Consider the following 22239-nt stretch of genomic DNA (forward strand, 5'->3'; position numbering starts at 1 on the left):
CTTGATAGATCTTGTGGGATCTGACAGTGGTTCCTTGGTACTATAACTGCTTCTTTCTGGCTGCTTACATTCTTTTTTCTTCTGGCTATAACATTTCTGGGACTTTTCCTTCTGTGACTCCTTTTAGGAAGTGATTGATGGATTCTTTCTGGCTTTACTTTGCCCTCTGGTTCTAATAGATCTAAGCATTTTTCATTTTTGATTTCTTGAAATAAAATGTCTAGACTTTTTTTTTTTTACCATCTCAGGGAACAGGAGGGGAGGGAGAGAGGGAGAGAATTTGGAATTCAAATTTTTTTAAAATGAATGTTAAAAATTGTCTTTATATGTAATTGGGAAAAATAAAATGTTTTTTAAAAAAAGAAAAACATGGAAAGATTTGCACAAAATTAAGAGTGAAATGAGCAGAACCAAGAAACATTATATACAGTAATAGCAATATTGTTTGAAGAATAACTGTGAATGACTAAGCTATTCTGAGTATTATAAATATTCAAATCAACTACAAAGAACCCTATGAAGGAAGATGTATCTCCAGAAAAAGAACTGATAAGTAGAAGTATGCATAATATGGTTGTATGTGTGTATATGTGAGAGAGAGAGAGAGAGAGAGAGAGAGAGATTATGGTCTTCTGTAGTGCTAAGTGGGGAGGGAGAGAAGGAGACAGTTTGAAACTTTAAATGTCACAAAAAATAAATTAGATTAAATTTTTTTTAAAAACATAGTTTTCGGAGATTTCAATGAGGCTTAAATTATATTTCCATGATCTGTTTTCCAGATCAGTTGTTTTTTGTATCTGATGTGATACATCTTACATTTCCTTCTATTTTTTTTTCAATCTTTTGGTTTTGTTCTAATATTTTTTGCTGTCTCTTGGAGTTGGTGATTTCTGTTTGGCATATTCTAGTTTTCAGGGAGTTCATTTCTTGAATAAGGCTTATTAGCACTTTCTAAGCTACTTGTTCTCCTTATTATTTTTCCTCCACAGCTTTCATTTCATTTTGTATCTCTTACTTAATTTCTTCTACATATTCATGTAGTCTAGTGGACAATCTATTTTTTTCCTTTGAGTCTCCGTAGATAGTTTCTGTAGTTGTTAATAAAGTTACTTGTTCCTTTTGGAGAAGTCTCTACATTTGCAAAAATTTTATAGTAGTTGATGTTCTGTTTTATTTTTAATTTCTTGGGATTTAGCTCCTGTATTGAGTCTTTGTGCCAGGACCAGCCTTTACCCCCTGCTGTGCTTTCTGGTGGCATTTTCAGCCATTTTTTATCCCAGCTTGGGTTCCTGCATAAACTTCTATCTTCTAAAGTTAAGAGGGGGGCATGGGGAGCGGAAAAGTACCCCTTTTGATCTTTGAGGTTTACAGAAGTGACTTTTCAAGTCCCTCTCTAGTTTTTCAGGACAGTGTTAGGAACCACTGGACCAGGTTCAATCTCCTCCAGCCTTTCAGGGAACACTTTTCTTGAGCCAGTATTAAAAACAGATTAGCAAAAAAAGAAAGAAACAGATTAGCAATTCTCAACAGTTCTGAAGTTCTCCCCCAAGTAATCTATATTCTCTGTTCTAATGACCACAGTTTGAGTTCTGTTGTTTCTGTTCCTTCCTGCCTTAAGTCTCTCCCTACTTCAGTTCATCCTCCAAAGTGATTTTCCTTATGTACAAGGATGATAGGGCCAAGAAACTTGAATTTCTCAGGAGCAACTAGGTACTCTCTTTCCTTACTCGGCTTTAATTCCCTCCTAGCCATTTTTCAATCCCAGTGCAAAGACTATTCTGAATTGAACAGCTCTGCCCTCTCATTAGTTTTCTTCTTCCCATCCACCTTAATCAGCAGGAGAAAATCCCTTATTGTTGCCCTTGGCTTTCTTTGCCAGCCTCAGGTCATCCTGAGCATTGGTACCACTCAGGTTGTTCTCATAGCATTCTTCCATACTCTTATAATCATCCTGTGTTACCAGCCTTTGCTTTTATCTTCTGTACATATTATCATCATCATCATCATCAACAGCAACAACAGCAAGCATTTGTTAAGCACCTGCTCTGTGCCTGGCACTGTGCTAAGCAATAAGGGATACAAAGAAAGGCAAAAAATAGTCCCTGTCCCCAAAGAGCTCACAATCTAATGGGGAAGGAAAATATGCAAGCAACTATGTACACACAAGCTGTATGTACATAGTATTAGTGAGAAGTAATTTGAGAAGAAAGTGACTTAGCTGGAATGGGGTGGGAGGTAGAGGGGACCAGGAAAGACCTGTGGCAGAAAATGGGATTTGCATTAAGTCTTGAAGGAAGCCAGGGAATCCAAGAGGCAAAGATGAGGAAGGAGAACAGTCCAGGCATAGGGGACAGACAGCCAATGAAAAGTCGTGGAGTGTCTTGCTAAAGGAACAGCAAGAAGACCAGAGTCTCTGGATTATAGAGTGTATGGAGGGGAGTAAAATGTAAGAAGACTGAAAATGTACCTAACAGAATCTTATATTTAGTCCTCGGGGTAATAGAGGGCCACTGGAGTTTACTGAGTAAAGGGGCAACATGTTCAGACCTGTGCTTTAGACAAATCACTTTAGAACTGAGTGGAAGATGGATTGAAGTGGGGAGACACTTGAGGCAGGGAAACCAGAAGGCTATTTTCAGGTGTCCAGGTAGGCAGTGATGTGGGCCTGCAACAGAGTAGCGACACTGTGAGGGAAGAGAAGATGTATCAGAGACATGTGAAATGACATTCTTGGCAACTTCTTTGATATACAGGGTGCGTCTGAGTGAGGAGTTGGGGGTGACACTGAGGTCATGTCATGAGCATGGGTGATTGGGAGGGTGGTGGTACCCTTAACAGTAAATAGGGAAGTTTGGAAGAGGAGAGGGTTTGGGAGGGGAGGGAAGATAACCAGTTCAGTTTTGCTTGTGTCAAGTTTAAGATATCCGTGGGACATCCACTTTGAGATGGCAGTTGGTAACGTGAAGCTGAGGTCAGTGAGGTTAGGGATAGATAAATAGATCTGAAAATTTTCTGCATAGAGGTGATAACTGAATCTGTGGGAACTAATGAGATCGTGAAGAGAGAGAGAGAGACAGAGAGAGAGAGAGAGAGAGGAGATGAGGGACAAGGACTGATCCTTAGGGGACTTTTAAATCTTTTTTAAAATTGCATTTTTTGATGCCTTTTGTCTTTGCAGCACCATCATTTTGGAGGAAGGAGACTCAAAAAAAACCCCTTCTCTCTTTTGTGATAAATAAAAACAATTGAGAAAAAAAATCCAGTACAGTGACCACACCTGACTGTGTATAAAACATTTTGTCCCATCAGGCCCCTATCTCTTTGCCATGAAGAGAGAAGGAAGCTTTGTTATCTTTTCTCTGGTTCTTTCATTGGTTTTTCAGTTACTTAGAATTTTACTTCTTTTTAGTGAATTTTACATTTTCATTGTTGTCATCATATATATTGATCTTTTGATTCTGTTTATTTCATTCTGAATGAGGTTTTTCAAATTTTTCCCTGTTTCCTCAATAATTTGTTCATTGTTAATAATATTCCATTATTTTATTCACATACCATAGTTTTTTCAATCATTCCCCAGTTGATGGATACCCACTATGTTTCTAGTTCTTTTCTACCATAAAGTTCTACTATGAATATTTTGGCATATTTTAGACCTTTGTTTCTTTCTTTGACTTCCTTGGGCTGTATGCCCAGAAGTAGGATCACTGGATCAAAGGGTATGGACAGTTTAGTTACTTTAGTTGCATAATTCCTAATTGATTCCAGAAGATTAGACCAATTCACAACCCCAGCAACAGTGTAGTAGTATGCCTATCTTCCCACAGCCCCTTCAATCGTGATTCTTCCTGCTTTTGGTTTTGTTTTTGTTTGTTTGGTCTTACTGGGAATTTCTCATTAATGGAGAATAATTGTAACTCCTAGCATGAATGGAATTTAATGGGATAGGGGTATGCCTGTCTTCCCACGGCCCCTTCGATAATGATTGTTCCCCTTTTTTGACATCTAGCTGTATGAGCATGGATCAGAGGTCACTTGACCTTTCTCAGCGTGTTTCCTCATTTGTCAAATGAGAATCTTGTAGTACCTGCACCCTAAAAGTAATTATAAGGATCGAATGAGATAAGTATGCAAGCCTTAAAATGCTGTATAAACATCATTTGTGATTTATGACTCAGGTTTGTACTGCTTTAAAATTTATACTTTATTCAGGAAGTGTTATTATTTTAAATTTAGTAATGTAATTAAGTTTGTATTTGTTAATCAGTCACACTTAAGAACTCTGGTCCATACAGTGACCAACCACAATTCCAGAGGACTCGTGATGAAACATGATACCCACCTCCCGAGAGGGAGGTGATGAACTCAAGATGCAAAATGAGACATGCGTTTTTGGACATGAACAATGTGGGAATTTTTCTTGCTTGATTTTTAAAAATATTGTATTATATCATTTGCTTGATTATATTTGTTATAAGGGTTTTGTTTTCTTTCTTTTTCAATGGGGGAGGGAGAAGGCGGATTTTCATTCATTGAAATATATATATATATATATTTTTTTTAATTTAAAAATGTCAGAATAAGAGCCAATAAGAGCCTGAACTAGGGTGGTGACTGCGAGTGGAGGGAAGAGGATATGTAATAAAGGTGGTGTGTGAAGGTACAAATGACAAGTCTGGCAACTGATTGGATATGTGGAGTGAAGAAGAATGAGCTGAGCATGATACAAAGGTCACAAACATAGGTGACAAGTTTGGAAGAAGGGAGGGCTTGGAAGGAACGATAATGCTTCTATTTTGGACACACCGAATTTGAAATGCCTACAGGATATCTATTTGGAAATGTCCATTTGCAGTTGGTGATGCAGTGCTTGAAATGAAGAGAGAGGCTGGAACCAAATATATAGAACTTTGAGTTAGGTTAGGGAAAATTTTCTCACATAATTGGGGGTACAAGTAGAAGTCTATGCAAATGAGGAAGGAGTGGAGAGAGTTGCTGCCCCTTGAACCTCACTCTTATCTGAACTGGTTAAAAGAGGGAAGAATATACATACACACACAGAGTTAGCTACAGAAATACATTTCATTCAACAGAGAAATAGAAAGGAATGGAGAGAAGGGGGAATTAGAGAGTAGATTAAGGAGGAATTTGTCCTAAACAAGACATACTCTAAAGTTATGCAAAAATATTTCTAGTACTTCTATTTTTGATGGCAAAGAAATGGAAACTGGGAATACCCATCAATTAGAGAATGGCGGAACAAGTTATGGTTTATGAATATGATGGAATTATTTGGTAAGATGACGAAGGGGTTGGTTTCAGAGAAACCTGGGAAGACTTGTATGAACTAATGCAGAGTGAATTGAACAGAGCTAGGAGAACAATTTATACAATAACAACAATATTTTTAAAATGAACAACTAACTTTGAAAGACTTAGTAACATGCTACACCTCCTGCTAGAGAGGTGAAAAACTATGAGTGCAGATTGAAACATATTTTTTTTGGACACAGAACTTTGTTTTGCTTGACTATACGTGTTTGTAACAGGGGTTTCGGTTTTTTATTTCTTTCTCAGTTGGGGGAGGGAAGATGAGAAGGTAGATTTATTTATTTATTTGTTTGTTTTTGCTGATTGGGAAAAAAATTATCTTCATTTAAAAAAAAAAAGGAAAGAAGAAAACAGAGGAAAGAGAGATCAACAGTATCAAATGCTACAGTAGTCCAGAGGGCTAAGCATTGAGAAAAGGGCCATTACATCTAGAGTAGATAGAACAACTTAAAATATGGACCTAGCAGCTTTCTGTTTTATTTACAGCTTATTCATCAAGTTCTAGGACTTTCTGAACTAAATAAGTTTTCTGCCTGTGTTTATTAGAGTTACCCTCACTCTGAGCTTTACAAGTTAACCATGAGATGAATGTGGTACCACCTAGAGTATGGTAGCCTTGTTCCTATTCTTTAATCACTTCCTACCCACATTATTTGCAGATTGGCCTTTGTCCCACTTATTCTTATATTGATATCTCCTTTGCCCCATGAATACTTGGCAAGTATTGCAAAACTTGCTTGTTAGGTGGGAAATAGGTGATTCAGCAAGTTAGAATAGTTAGAACAGCCTTAGTCTCTGCTATGTTTTAGAGGAGTTTGCTTGCTTGGATCTGGGACTGGTATGGTTAGTCATTCAATCAAGAAACATTTATTAAGCACTATGCTAATAAACACTAGGGATACAAAGAAAGGCAAAAGACAATCTTTATTCTCAACAAGCTCACAGTCTATAAAGAGCGAAGAGGACAGAGGTCAGCCTTGTGGGACACCCATCACATACAGACATGACTTCACCCAGAAGGATGGGGAATTTTCTCCTGGTGGCAGTGGTCACTTTTACCAGGGTCAGGGATGGGGGTAGATTTGCTTTTGGTTCATGTGAACTGTTTGTTTTTTCTTTTTGAAGCATAGGCCTTTTTTTGTACCTTCTAAAGAATTGAGAATGAAAAATTATATTGTGCTTGACGGCAAAGAAGAATGAACTCCAGAAGCAGGGATTCTAGATTCCTATCCTATTTTACCCTCTTCCTGCCCACTGCTCTTAGTCTTAGTTATCTTTTCTGTGTGATAGGAACCAAGGCAAGAGATCTGGGGAGCCATTGATGAGCACAGGGAAGATTCTGCTGCTCTCAGGGTGAGCAAGGAGAATTTACCTCATGCTAGAGGCAGAAGGAATGGAGCTTTCCAGATACATTTTACGAGCACTGTAGTTTATTGGTAATGAAAGTTGCTGATAATTTATATGAGAAAAAGAGAATGGTCATATGTCATACATTAATAGGAAAGATACAAGCTGTAAAGTGCAGGATTCAACAGAAGCTAAAGCTTCCTGGAATTCTTTGTGGCCAAGACTCTGGCTAGGGGGGTGGGGATGGGGGGCAACGGGACTGGATTGAGATTTAAATTTGGAATTTACTTTAGGGGGAAGTCTCTTTTAGCTGCCTGTCTAAAACCTAGGAGAACCAATCCATTCTCAGCCATAGTACTTTAGGTCTGAACCTTTTCTCTTTCAATATCAGCGAGATCCCCTTGGATTTCTAGCTTGGGCCTTGGGATCCATTATGTGCTACCTGCATTATTGCTGTTTTCAGCTGTGACTATGCCTTGGTAGCACTACTGTGTCATCTTTGACAAGTGTTATATACAAGTAAGAGTATTGAGGCCACAAGGCTTTTGCTTTCATTAAAGCTCTGCTGTGCAGATGGATGTTTTTGTACTTTGGCTTTGTTTTATGCCCTAAGTCTACTACATCACGGTGGCATGAAATTGAGCTAAAGGAGTATTTCCATTTTGAACTTCATTTTCTAGGCTTTGGATACATCCATAAAATTATATTTTTTTAAAAAGCCTTTTAGATTGCTTCTTGTTAGAACCTAGTGACATAGAATTTTATCTTTAGCAGCATTTTTGCTATAATGAAAGCTTTATTGAAGTTATATGTTGGACATTTTGGGGAAAATATTTGGAATTTGCTTTTTAATGATGAATGGTTTCCTTAAAGCTAGGCCATGATGACATTTCAGTCTGATATGGAGAAAACCAATAGAACGAGTGCATTTTATTCTCTTATATACCCTGGAACATTCTTGACCCCTGGATCCCTGTTCCTTCTTAGAGTAGCCATAGCAGAAGTAGACCAGTCGGGTATGCTGCTAGACTTGACTGTTTTTCTTTGTTACAGGGGTGAGTTTATTGGGAGAGGGGAGGAGAGCTCATAGACAGAGTCTCGTATTGGGAAATGACTATGTTATTTGAAAAAAAAGAAAGAAAGAAAAGAGGGAAGGCGAGAGAAGCCAGTTACATAACCCCTTTATTTGATCTTGTTTGCCATAGTTGATGGCTTCCTGCTATCACTGTGGCTTCTGGCTATCCTTTTGATAAGGGATTAAAATTTTGATTCCTTTTCTTCCTTTCTCAACACTTTATTTGCTACTGAAATTCCAATTCTGCCAAGTTGGAGAGTGGCCATCCCAACCTACTAAAGAAAGTTGTGGTGATAGTAGGGTTGTGGCCAAAAGCCTCCTCTTCAAGAAAAAGACCTCAATGGGAAATAATCATTGCCCTTACTTTTCTCTTCTATTATAAGGACAGTAGTTGCCTTTGTCAGTATAGCTTCCTCAGCAGCTCGTCCTCTGGGTTGTTTAATTATTGACCAGTGTCACTGAATTCTAAATAGTGATTGCTTTTTTCTAGTCTACCAGGCTATTTTACTGGATTTGAAAGAGATGAATATATTCTTTGTGTCCTCCATTTAAAGAATTTGGGTACCACCATCAAATGTCAGACCCCTGGATTATGTAATGGGCATTGTAGATAGTGATTTTTCCCCTAACAACTCAGATTTCTTCATTCCCAAAAGCCTTCCATTGCTGACCACTTCCATTGGAGTATCTGATCTAGCTTGGATTTGTTTTGTCAGGAATGTTGATGAAAGTTGAGTTTTAATCACTTGAAAGCCTAACTTATATTGTTTGGCATATATTAGGACTTCTATCCCCTGGTCATTTATATTTCCCATTAATTAAACTATGCTCAGTCCCTGGCTCCAGCCAAGAAGGTTGCAAGTTGCAAGGGCTGCTGAGGTAGCAGCAGTAGGGCTGGTGACTGGGGAGGGTGGCCTCTCAGCAGTTGGCTGGCTGGCTCACTGCTGAGGATTTTTTAAACACCAAGAAAGGTAGGTCAGGCAGCACTGAACAAGAAAGCAAAGGAGACAAGAAAAAAAAATAGGAAAGATGGGGGTGGTTAAAAGTTACACTTCTGACCTTGAATTTAGTTGGAGGAATGGAATGGGTAATCAGTACTTTTGGAAGTTAGCCTTGCTTCCTATGGAGTCAGAACGATAGCTGTCATCTGGTAACTGTGGAATCCTTGATTTGGATCTGGTGTGTCAGCCCCAAGACTCCTTCTGGTGTAGAGCTGCAGTGGGAATCAGACCAGATCCCTGCCCTGCCCACCATTCCATTGTGTATCAACCTAAAGCAGCATTGGCTACTGAGAAGCCATCTCCCCCCACACACACACTGTCATCTCAAAGGTCCACAGTGAAGCCCTCCTACCAGTTTCAGCAGGCTTTTCTCCATCTTTATTCTTTTCTCCTTCAGCTGTGTTTCACCTGTCTTCCGGTAAAGTGGTTTCTGTGACTGAATTCTTTCTGCTCCCCTAAGCTCTCTAAGCATTCCTCTTTCAATTCTCTTCTTCCTGGGCCCTCTTTTGCATATGGCCTTTATGGGCTTGACCTCAGCCCTTGTATTCGATGTGCTTGCCCTTTGTATGCCCATCTGTCACCTGGGATCAAAGGACTTAGAGCTGGAGGAGGGCTTCCTCTAAGAGCATAGTTTTGGAATTAGAGGGGACCAACAACCCCCACCTTTTACAGATGAACACACTGAAGCACTGAGAAAGGAAGTGATCTTTCCCAGCTCACACAGGTATTTAATAGCAGACTCGGAGGAGTTAAAACCCAGGCCCTTTGAAAAACAAATTCTTCCTACTATGTCATGTTGCCTTCAGGGCAGCCCTGACTGATCTGCTGAGGTTCAGTCCCACATATCTAATGCCTAATGGATAGCTTCTCCTCGATATACTTCCGGCACCTCATATTTACCACATCTAAAACCGGAACTCTTTAAGTGTGTTCTGAAACCTGCTCCTCTTCCTAACTTATTTTTGTAAATAATAGTACCATCTTTTCAGCCATTTAGTCTGGAAACCTTGTTTTCATCCCTCTTCCCTTACATCCTGTCATTTACCAAATTTGCTGATTATGTCTCCATTATCTTTTAAATCCATTCCCTCCTTTCCTTTCTCATAGCCATCACCTTAGGCCAGGGCTTTATTGCCTCTGTCAGGACTATTTCCTCTCATCCAGCCTCCTACTTTTACACTGCTGCCAAAACCTTCAGTAGTTCCCTGTTGCCCACTGAATAAAGCCAAAACTCCAGGCCCTTCTTGGTCTCTCTACAACCTACCCTTCTAACTTATCTCCTAATACTACCCTTCTTAATCCAAAGTGTATTGGTCGCTTTCAAAACTGCACTCCAAACTTCTTTACCTCTGTGCAAAGTTTGTTCACACTATTCTTTGTATTTGGGATGCTATAAAATCCTAGAATTCACTTCTGTAAGAGCCGTTAGAGATAAAGAGATGCGAAATTGAACCCAGGTTCTCTGATTGCAAATGCACTGTTCTTCCACTATACCATACTGCTCCCTTAGGATAAAACTCTTTAGGACCTAACTGAAATGACACCCTGACACCCTCTCTGTTGTCCTAAGTCAGAGGTTATCTCTCCCCTAAGACTTTTCTTAACACTTTGTGCCTTTCTTAGGGACTTCACCGAGGGCTTATTTTGCATTATAATTATTTGTGTCTTATCTCCCTTTACTCTGCTAATTTGTAAGTACCTTGTGGGCAAAAATTCCCTTTTGCTAATTAATTAACCTTTGTATCTTACTCAGAATCTAGCCTAGTGCTTTGTACATTTCACTTAATAAATGACTTCTTTGTTGTTGATTTCACCACTTCATCCCTGGAATAAACAAATTGACTGTACAGCAGAAAAAGACACCACTGTAGCTCTTAATTAGCATGTTCTTTGCTTATTGCCTGGGTTCACTTGAGCCTGCTGGGGTTTTCCAGGCTGTATTCCAATTCCAGCTTATCTTCTGTTGTACTGTGCAAATTAAGGAGATAGAGTTTCTTAGGAGTAGAGCATTTTTATCTGAAGATTCTAAGAGGAGAGGCCTATGATTTTAGGAAGTATCTTTTATTTCATTCATTATTTGTGTAATTTCCTTTTATTAGAGATGAAAAAGACTTTTACAAAAGAAAGAATTTTCCCTTTTGCAGGTTGTTGTTGTTGTTGTTTTAATTAGAGTTCATAAGAGATATTTTTCCCAGGTCAAAGTGGGAGTGCCCATCTCTTCCAACCAATAGTTGGGGAATTTTATTTTCATTAATAGTGAGGTGGCAAGGTACATCCATGTTTTTCTTTTTAAAATTTTTTGGTTAATGAAGAGGCCCGGTAATGGAGTTTTTGAGGTTTTTTTTTCTTCTTGATTTGCTATACCCTGTCTTTGCCCCCTTCTTTTGCTGTTCTGGTGAAGAAAACCTATTCTTCCAAGCTAGGGATGTGGCCCATCCCCTAACCTCTGGCCTTAATAAAATAACTTAATACTTCAATGGTCTGTGATTTTTGTCTAGTTCTGTGAGCTCTGGTACGGATCAAAACCCTGAGGAGATAATTTTTCGTAAGTTACTATAGCCAGAAATGTTATCACTCTGGCCAAATTGATAATGGCCCTGTCCAGATTTCGCTAGGCTCTTCCTTGGATAACGGATACAGTCCAAAGCCTTTCCAGCTTGGTAAGACCTGCCATGCTTGTACTTTGTTGGTTTAACCTTTGAGACTCTTTTTTGTTACGTTACATAGTTGAGGCATCAGCAGAGGGTTTTAGTGGAAAGTAGAGATTTGCTGGCTTTCAGGCTCCTAGAAAATACATATTGTATTTGTGTTATATAGAGCCTAGTGAGTTGGGTATGAAATCCATTGTTTTTTGTCTGCTCTGCTTTGCCCAAGATAACATGCTTATGCTCAGCTCACTCCAGAGTACTGTATACATGAACATGGGGACACAGTGGCTAAGGGTTGCTATGGCCCGATTTGTTAACTCAACAGCTAAGGTGCATAAAATTCTATAAAGTGTGTTCTAATTAAGAGGGAGAATACATGAGATAAGTCTGCAGCTTATATGTTGAATCCCAAACTCTGCTTTGACATTTTGCCTGCGTAAAATCAATGTTACTAGTATTAACCTTTATTTAATTCAGCCTGTTGACCGTTCCCACCCTCTTCTTCTAAAAAAAATAATTACCCTTACCTAGAAGAAGTTATCTCCCTGACTGTGGATTGACTTGGAGCTAACAAATAACTGCTATTCTTGCTTTGAGAGTTTTGGTGTTAGCTCTTCAAGTTAGAGCCGCTGAACAGGAAGTTTTGAACGATGATGATGATGGTGATGGTGGTGGTGGTGGTGGTGGTGGTGGTGGTGGTGGTGATGGTGATGATGATGAAAATTACTCAGTCAGTAAACATTTCTTATGCCAGGCACTGTGCTAAGAACTGGGGATATAAAAAAGAGGCAAAAGGCAGTTCTTGTCCGTGGAATATCCAGGAGGCCAGTGTCACAGGACCAAAGAGTGTAAGGTATGAGAAAACTGGACAGGTAGGAGGGAGCTAGGTTTCAAAAGGAGGGCTTTGAATGCCAAGTAGAAGGTTTTGCATTTGATCCTGGAGGTAATAGGGAGTCATTGGAGTTAATTACATTTGACTATACAATTCATTGGTTCAATGTCTTTTAAAAAAAAGTTTTTATTGATGTCTTTTTACACTGCTATGGATTTCCCCAGTATCCTATCTATCCCTTCTGTCTCCCCGAGAACCATCCCATATAACATAGCATTTTTTAAAGACCAAAAACAGGAAGGAAAAACCTATATAACTTATCAGTAGATCAGAAAAGTTTGAAAATATGTCCAGTGTGCAACACCTGAGGACTCCTACCTCTGCAAGTGTCTCCTCTTTCAAGCCATACTTGTTCTTTTAAATTTTGTGTATGGTTGTTCTTTACATTTCCGTTGTTGTAGTCTGTGTGTGTAAGCTCTGCTGAATCATTTCGTATAGATTTTTCTGTGCTTTTCTGTGTACATCACATTTGTCATTTCTTATCACACATTAATATTCCACTATACCACAATTTGTTAAGCCATCCCTCAATCTATAAGCATTTACTTTATTTCCAATTCTTTGCTGTTAAAAAAAAAGTGCTACTATAAATTTTCTGGTATATATAAGGGCTTCTTATCAATGGCTTCCTTGAGGTATAAGTCTAGTAATGATTCCATTGGGGCAGCTAGGTGGCACAGTGGATAGAGAACTGGGCCTAGAATCAGGAAGACTGATCATCAGTTCCAGTCTGGCTGTTCTTATTAGCTGTGTGACCCTGGGCAAGTCACTTAACTCTGCCTCGGTTCCTCATCTATAAAATGAGCTGGAGAAGGAAATGGCAAACCACTCCAGTATCTCTGCCAAGAAAACATCAAAATGGGGTCACAAAGAGTCAGACACAACTGAAACAACTGAACAACAACAATTCTGTTGCTCTAGGTCAAAGAGTATGGAAATTTTAGTCATTTTATTTGCATACTTTCAAATTGCTTTCCAAAATGGTTGTACTGATTCACAGTTCCACCAATAATGTACTAGTGTGTCTATCTTCGCACAACCCCTGCAGCATTGATTAATGCTATATTTTGTCATCTTTGCCAATTTTCAGGGTGTGAGATGAAACCTCAGGGTTGTTTTAATTTGTATTACTCTTATTATTAGTGATTTGGAGCATTCTTTCACATGGTTGTTATGCAGTTCTGCATTTGAGAACCCCCCCCACACACACACACACGCATACCACCAAATCCTTAATCAGACAAAGTTGATACAAATTTTTCACCAATTTGACTGCTTTCCTTCTTACTCTAGGTGCATTAATTTTATTTGTGCCAAAGCATTTCTGTAATCAGCGTTATCTATTTTATCTTTTGTAATTGCCTCTATTCCTTCTTTGGTTAAGAATACATATCCTACCCGTTGCCATGACAGGTATGTGATCTGTTTCTCTTCTGATTTTTTCATAATATCTTTAATGTTAAGGTCGTATATCCATATAGAATGTATCGTGAAATATAGAGTAAGATGTTGGTCTAAGCCTAACTTCTGCCAAACTGCTTAGCTTTTCCCAGCAGTTTTTATCAAATAGGGAGTTCTTGCCTAAGTAATTGATGTTTTCCATTTTATGGAATGCTGGGTTATTGATTTCCATTGTTTCTGATTCTTCCTTGTCTGGTCTGTTCCATTGATCTCTCTCTCTCTATTCTTTAACCCAAATCAGATGGTTTTGTTGACTGCTTACTTTATAATATAGTTTGAGGTCTAGAAGTGCTATTCTGCTTTCATTCCTACTTCTTTTCATCATTTCCCTTGATATTCTAGAGCTTTTATTTTTTCCAAATGAATTTTGTTATCATTGAGTTCTTTAAAGTATCTCTTTGATAATTTGGTTGGTATAGCATTAAAATTGTAAATTAACTTTGGTAGCACTGTCATTTTTATTATTGACATGGCTCAGTCATGAGCGCTGAATATTCTGTCAGCTATTTAAGTTGGGTTCAGTGGCTTTCAAGGAGCTCAACCCAGGTACCAAACATGATTTTATTGGTTTTCTAAATGTCCCAGTAATGGAAGCATCTCAATTGAGTGCCTGATAGTGAAAGTAACAAATTCCAAAAATATTTAGTAAGGAACTTCCAAAATGAAGTTTTATGTACATATTGTGTATACGTATATAATATGTTTAGAGTATACTTATATATGTGTGTATAAGAAATATCAACATATAAAGCAATTAAGTAGCAGAGTTATAATTCACTGAACACTTTCTTCCAGTATTTTTGTTTGTTTGTTTTTGGTTTGTTTCTTTTTAAAGATCCGTTTTTGGGGTAGATAGGTGGCACAGTGGATAGAGCACAGGAGTCAGTGAGTTCAAATCCAGCCTCAGACACTTGACTTACTAGCTGTGTGACCCTTGACAAGTCACTTAACCCTGATTGCCTCCAAAAGAAAAGACAGACAGATAGATAGATAGATGGGGTTTTGCAGCGAGGATGGCTTACAGTTGTTGAAAACATTATACAGTTTCCCAAATGTGATCTTACCTGCTCTCTTCCTCCCATTCAAGCCTAGGCCAAACCAACACATACCTTGCTTTATTGCTATTGTCTACATACATGTACTTATAACTAAAGCTTTCCTGTTGGGTCAGGATTTACCAGGTTGATTTTTTGGGTTTTGTTTTTTTTTTTACCAAATGGTTTCATTTGGTTGAAAATCCCCATCATAGCATATCTTTCTACCTGGTCTTTATTGGAAGTCTAACCCTGCCAACCTTCACACCTTTAAAATATTACCAGTCTCCTAAGGTATAATACTAGGTGCTCACATTTAACAAGGTAGTAGTGCTAATCAGCATTAGTATTTTAATAGCCATGTATATAAAAGGTAATTTTAAAGAAGTAAAATGTAACCTCTTAGTATCAGTGTTGCTTTGACAGATACCATAGGGTTCTTGCAACTAGAGAGCAGGTATTCAAACTGGATGACATTCTGAATTGTGAGGAAGTGGTGACTATAATCTGCCCACTAGTGAGAACTCTATACCTGGCAATTTGGGGCCAATGTGACCTTAAAATAGTACTGAAAGACAGAAACCACTTGTTCATGAGCCCAAACCAAGAGGGCAGGGAGAAATGGTAGCACCTAATGTGCTGAACTGTAATAGAATATGCTATTTCTCTGGTCCCTAGAAAATATGGAAGAGAAGGATGGTCCTCTGTTTTACCTTGAGAGTAAAGAAGTGGACAGTTGGCAAAGAGCTATGAGACAGCAGGTTTTAGTAGGGGATCCAGTTTTTTTGTTCCTTCTCTAAGCTTCTCTTAGCCCAAATTGTGTTCTTGCCCTTTTGGCCTAAATAAGCAGTACCAGTGTTACCAGTGGTGAGACAAAGAAATGACATTGGTTTTTCCTTAATCCCATGCTACTTTGGAATCATGTCACCATTCTTTCTTCAGTTGAATCAAAGTTCTGCCCGGTAGGTTGGGACCTCACTTGTGAGGCCTGATCCAAGGATTGACTTCTGCAAGGTAGAGTCTAACCCTAAGGAAAGAAAGAACTTTGCAATTCCCAATATCTAGGGAAGTAACTGCTTTTGACCAGCAGGGAAAAATGTGCTGTTTGCTTAATGCTGAAATAATGGGATTTCACATGCCAGCGGAAATGTGACATCATGTCACATGTCTGCACATTGACTCATTCTTCAAAATGAAACCATACCAACAGCAATCTTTCTACCATTAGAGTATTATCATTAAGGCAGCCAGGACCCAGGATCATTTCCTTCCAGCCTGTATCCAGGATATCGGGCAGCCTTTTTTTGAATGTTGAACTTCCCTATTTGCTGGTACCAAAGATACCACAGGGCAAAATTTAATTTCTGCCGGAAATGTTATACTCAGAGATGGAAAGTCGAGTCCATTTTTAATTGGACACAGTCTTGATGGGTGTGTCTTCACACTTGTGCAGCAGTCTTTGGGATCCAAACCTACAACCTGAAGCAGACCACCCTCTCTACTCTTCTTCATTTGGGGGCACCTCCCTGTGTGGCAGCCCAAGGCTTCCCAATAAGCTAAATGCCATCTGCCTCAGACCAGGCTTTGGTCTCCTACTTCCTCCAAATTCTTATAATAAGATGCGTTGTTGAGTGAGTGGCAAGATGACATAGTGAATACAGTCCATGACTTGGAATCAGGAAGACCTGGGTTCAAATTCCACCCCTGATACTTTCTGGTAAATGCCTCTGGACAAGGCACTTACCTTTTCCATGCCTCAAGCAACTTTCCCAGACTTGTATCCACTAAGTCATGGATTGTGATCCACATTATTGGTGTGGGGGTAGTGTTCCTACATTGGGAATTCTCCACAATGATGAAATCACAGACGCTTCAAGTAGTAGTTGTAATAGTTGCTGCAGCATGGTAGGAAACTGTCCTAGGACTGAGGCCTCCATTTTCATGGACTGCTTGGCTGTCAGGGAAAAACAGAAATATTGGGATTATTGGATGGGAAAAAGTATACCTTGAATTTCAGTTATAGTTGCAGAGTTCCTTGGGCTCCCCATTGTTTAACATTCTGCAGATTGTGGTGTTGTTGTGATACTTACACGATTATTTAATACTTCAGGGAAGAACAGTCTGAAGACCAAGACCTCCAGGGCCTCAGAGATAAACCCCTGAAGTTCAGAAAGTTGAAGAGGGATAAAAAGGAGGAGAAGGAAGGAAAACATGAATTCCCACAGCCATCATCACACCAGTCTGCTGAGCCAGCAGAGGCAGGAAAAGCAGAAACATCAGAAGAGGCTGGGTCAGCCCCTGCTGCACCTGAAGCTTCAGCTTCCCCTAAGCAACGGCGTTCTATCATCCGAGACCGGGGACCCATGTATGATGATCCCACACTGCCAGAGGGCTGGACAAGAAAACTCAAGCAGAGGAAATCAGGCCGCTCTGCCGGAAAGTACGATGTCTATTTGATCAAGTGAGTAAGAACAAGAATGAGGAGAAGGGGACATCTGGGTGGGGGATTAGAAACATGCTCAGAAGCTGATGGGAATGGCATTGGAGTGGACTGCTTTTCTTGACCCTCCGTTTGTGTTTTGAGTATCTTCTACTTTGCATCCTGTGAAGTAACAGTTGCCACTTGCATGTGACCCAGATCTCCCACTGTATTCCAGTGACCCCCTAGGCTGTACCTCCGTGACCAGCACCTAGTAGGCCATTCAAGGGGGTCATCTTTCTTAGAAACTGAATTCAAAAAGAGAGCAATACTATGAAGAGTAAATAGGAATTTATTTTAACCAGACAGAAGTTTTCGTTGTTTATCAGTCTTAAGATTTGATCCTGTATTCAAGCTACTTGTCTAACAGAAGCTGAAAAAATTAGCCATTCACACAAGTAGGAAGGAGCTGTGGCAGAGTGACCCAAACTACCTAACTACTAAACTACTGAAGTCTTTCTAGACTTGTGTTTGGAGGGAGAGCTATGAGTCTTCCCATTAGAAGCATTCCAGGAACACCCAAGTCCCTGGCCAGCCAGCCAGATTGGCCTTCTAGCTGTGGCAAATGCAAAGGACAAATGTCCCATGGCTTGGGATGAGCTTATAAAGGTTATGGAAATACTGGTTAGTGTGAGAATTCTTCTGAAGACTACTGGACAGAAACTAACCACTCCCCACCTCCCTACCATGGAAACGTGCCATTTAATGCTTGAAAGGATTTTTGGCAAGGGTCAGAATAGGGTCACAGCCTGCTATAGCACTTCATCAGGTACGGTTTTATGTGATGAGGCTTCCCTGGTAATTGTCAAATCCAGTCCTAATAGATTTCAAACTTAAGCATTTCTTGGACATTTAGTCTGTTTAAACATTAAGTGGTTATCTTTATTAAAGTATCCCAGGTATAAAAGGGCCATATTCATTTTCCAGTTGGAAACAGTGTGATTTTTTTTCCCCCAGAGATGTGTGTTTTCCCTAGTGCAAACATTTCCTTGGTCTCTGAGTGGTGTGGCCCACACTGCTTTAATGCATCCAAAGTTCCCACTGTGCTAATGCTGAGTTTCTTTAAATTGTACCAGTCGGCCTGGTTAGTTGCATGATTGTGGGTTTGAGGCCAAGGAGACATCCAGTAATAACAGATTGTAAAGTGGAAGGAGGCCTCGACTATCAACATTTAGTCCTTTTTCACTGATATTTGTCCTATATATAAGAAATAGCCCTTTGCAGTCCATTGTTTCAGTGCTTTAATAGGCCAAGTGAACCCTGCTGTCCTTCAACCTGATTGTTGTTGTTGTTTATCCTTAGCATTATTCTTCTCATCCCAAGAATGTAAATATTCCTAGGTGCTCCTAACAAAGAATCCTAATTGACACCACTCTGCAATGACTAGATCTGGTCACTCGAGCCCCAGGACCTAAGCTCTATTGAAGAATTGTACTTTACAGGAAAAAAAAAATTCCTACTCCTCAATGAAACTGTAGGGGCAGCTAGGTAGCACTGCAGTGGATAAAGCGCCAGGCCTGGAATCAGGAAGACTCATCTTCTGAGTTCCAGTCTGGCCTCAGACACTTAGTGTGTGACCCTGGGCAAGTGCAAGTCACTTCACCTTGTTTGCCTCAGTTCCTCATCTGTAAAATGAGCTAGAGGAAGAAATATGGCAAACCACCCCAGTCTCTTTGCCAAGAAAACCCCAAATGGGGTCACAAAGAGTCAGACACAACTGAACAACAACAACAATAAAACTGTAATATTTCAGTCATCTAAATGTTTCTCAAAAAAGCTTCAGCTTTTGTTGTCTGATAGCAGCCAGCCCTCTCTTAGTGTCCGTAAAGCACAGATGAAGACACGGAAACCAGAAGTCTGGTGGTGTACCTTCTGGCCTCAGCCCAGGGCCTCTGGGAACTCTCCTTCCAACAGTGTGAATGAAGCTAGTCACTCAATGGTAATGGGAAAGTGGTGTTTCCCAAATAGACAGATGACCATATGTCTTCTGTCTTGTCTTCTCTGGTCCAGGATTGCCAGTGCCAGAAACAGATTTGGAAATAAACATGCCCTTTATTATGTTATTAATTATTCTTTGGGCACAGTATTTTATTTGCTCCCCTATTTCCAGCCATCTATTCAATCCATATTCATAGATCCTAATAAATTTTGTTTTGATTGCTGAAGATCATAGTCTGAAAATCTTCTTATCTTGTGAAGCAGTTATTTTAATGGCAGAAGTGATTAATTTCATATACAAAAGCACTTGTGACATTGTCTTGTAACTGCTTGGTCATTCTCAAAAGCTTGATCTGCCTCATCTTAATAAAGAATTTACCATCTTACCCAAAAAGGCTTACTAACTATGGTGGCATTTCTGATAGTCTTCCTCTGGTAGCTAAAATGGTGTCAAGTTTTTATTTTCCCCAGGCTAGACTTGTACTAAAACAGCCAAAAGAGTAAGGATTGGGCATTCAAAACACAGAGCTCATGGTCAGATGGATATGTTTTGTCTTCACTCTCTACTTCCACCTTTCCCCTCTTGGCTCCTGAAAGGACTTCTGTTTGGTCAGGCTTCTTCTCCTCCCCTGCTTCACTGCAGTAAGTCATTCAGCGGGCATTTATTGAACATCTGCTACCCACCAAGCAGCCACCATCCCCGCTTATGCTTTGGCTTGTGACAGATCATGTAATGAGCTAGAGGCCTCTGTGGGATGAAAGAAAACAGGCCCAGTGAAATTGTTAAATAAGCCAAGAAGCAGGTTTCCTTTGCTACAAGGAGGCCTGACAGGTGGCTGATCCTGACATTCAGGCCTCAAATCCTAGAATAACAATGTCTAAGTTGAAAGGTCATTGAAATTCTTCCAGTCCAACTCATATCTGAATCCTCTCTACAATGTCCCCAACCAGCTGGTCATCTAGCTTCCTCTTACTCTACCTTTAATTTTCAAAGTAGTTCATTCTACCTTTAGATAACCCTAATTGTTAGGGAGTTTTTCCTTAGCTTGAGCTGAAATTTGCTCCCAAGCTAATCCAGCAAATGTTTATTAATCACTTACTTATGTGTGCCCTCAGGGAGTTTACATGGTTACATGGGGTTGGTGGGGAAGGTTCACCATCCTCAAATTTTCAGCAGTTGGCCTTAGTTCTGCCCTTTGAGATTAAGCATAACAGTGATTTGATATGTGACATCCCTTCAAGTATTTGAAGACAGCATTGATGACACTAAATTTCTTCTTCAGGCTAAACAGCCCCAGTTTATAAACTGTTGCCCGGACACATCTTTCCCCTGCAAATCTTTATTTCTAGAACCCGTTGTTGCAGACTGTTGGATCTTTTTGGATTACAATTCTGTTATTCAACATGTTGATTATTCTTCCCGTCTTACTGTCTTCTGAGACTTGAAAGCATATTGTTTATGCCTTCACCTGAGTCATTGGTAAAAAAAAAAAAAAGCCGGATGCAATAGGTTCAAAGGTTCTCTATGCAGGTGCTCTCTTTCCAGTACACCAGTCCTTTAAAGACCATTCTTTGGTCATTTTCTGGTCATTCAGCCAAGCCCAGATCTACTTAATTATACTGTCACCCGTTCCTTATCTCTCTATCTTGTCCACAAGGCTATTTTAAGAGTTTTCAAATAGCTTGCTTAGATGTATTATATCTACAGAATTCCCCTGATTACCAGCCTAGTAATCCTGTCAGAAAAGGAAATGGTTAGGCTAGCATGACTTGTTCTTAATAATCTCATACTGGTTCATGGTGGTCACTGCTTCCAAATTCTCACGACCTGCTTAGAATCCTCTTACCCAAACTTTCATTTTAAATCTCCTTTTATTCTCCTTCCTAAACTTTTCATACTCATTCTCCATAGTATTTATACTTTTCACATTACTCAAAATATCCATCCTGACGTAATAGATAAAGCTTATCTATAAAACAGATTCTTTTATCATTGTCTCCTCAAGCTTATGCCAAACCAAAATGCAAGTTTTCTAATTCAACTCTGTCCTTTTAGTTTTCTGGTGCCCCCGGTTATATGCCTGCTGGCTCTATAGTGTGTTGCACATTGTAGTTGGAGAAGGTTGTTGCAAGCGTGTCCCACTGTGTACTTCTCTTCACTTCCAATTCTGGGTACACTTAGCTTTGGGGGACTTTTCAGGAGTTCTGTGTCTCACACAACTGCCCCCACCCCCAAAGCTCCAGGGAATCCTCTTCTTTCTTGCCTTCCCATTGATTCTGTTCACATGTGGAAACAGTTGTTGCTGTAGCAGGTTTGTACTGTTGAAACAATTGAGTCTTGGGTCCTGCCTGACACCAGCTCATTATAAGGAAAACCCTGAGTTTCCAGCACTAATAGTTAAAAGATTAGCAGAAATCAGAGATAGGTTAGAGCAGTTTCAATATCCCCAATAACCTCCCCTCCTGGGTTTCTATCAGTTTAAAAAAAAAAAGCCTCTCACTTGCAAACCCTTCATTCTTTTAGAGGAAACATACCTGACACACACTCACTAATTGAGCAGAAAAATAACTTCAGTTGGTCAGATGACAGTAGCTTACATTTTATATAGTGCTGTAAGATTTACAAAATATTTTCCTAACAACGGCCTTGTTAAATAGGTTAGTATCCCCATTTTGCAATTGAGAAAACCAAAGTTTAAAAAGGGAGCCCAACATTGTAGTGAGTAAGTAGCAGAGCCCAAATTTGAACCAGAGCCTCTCCTGACTAGGTCTAGTGTTCTTTCTCCTATTCCATGCTGGATACATGCTGCCTGAATCCCTCCAGAGTTTGGGAAATGTTGCAGGGTCCTTTAAAACATAGAAACAAGGAATCTTCTTGTTACCCTCAAGAACACATTGTCTAGCATAAAACTCACTTTAAAATTTTGTCATTCTAAAGACAGAAGAAACCATTTTAAGCTATGTCAAGATTGCTGTCATGATCTGCCCATTTATAGCTCACTAGTATCCTAACCACTGAAGAAGGTGTTATGA

General features: G+C 39.6%; 1 protein-coding gene across 1 annotated transcript in view; it reads left to right on the plus strand.

Moving 5' to 3' along the window:
* The window catches only part of MECP2 (methyl-CpG binding protein 2), an 87438-nt gene that overhangs the window by 59470 nt on the left and 5729 nt on the right, over positions 1–22239 (plus strand). The window contains exon 2 of the mRNA XM_020977297.2: positions 16900–17250. Coding sequence (XP_020832956.1) covers positions 16900–17250 — 351 coding nt within the window. The remainder of the gene's footprint in view (positions 1–16899; positions 17251–22239) is intronic.

This window comes from Phascolarctos cinereus, unplaced genomic scaffold, assembly GCF_003287225.1.
Source record: "Phascolarctos cinereus isolate Bilbo 61053 unplaced genomic scaffold, phaCin_HiC Scaffold_8;HRSCAF=390, whole genome shotgun sequence".
Taxonomy (NCBI): Eukaryota; Metazoa; Chordata; class Mammalia; order Diprotodontia; family Phascolarctidae; genus Phascolarctos; species Phascolarctos cinereus.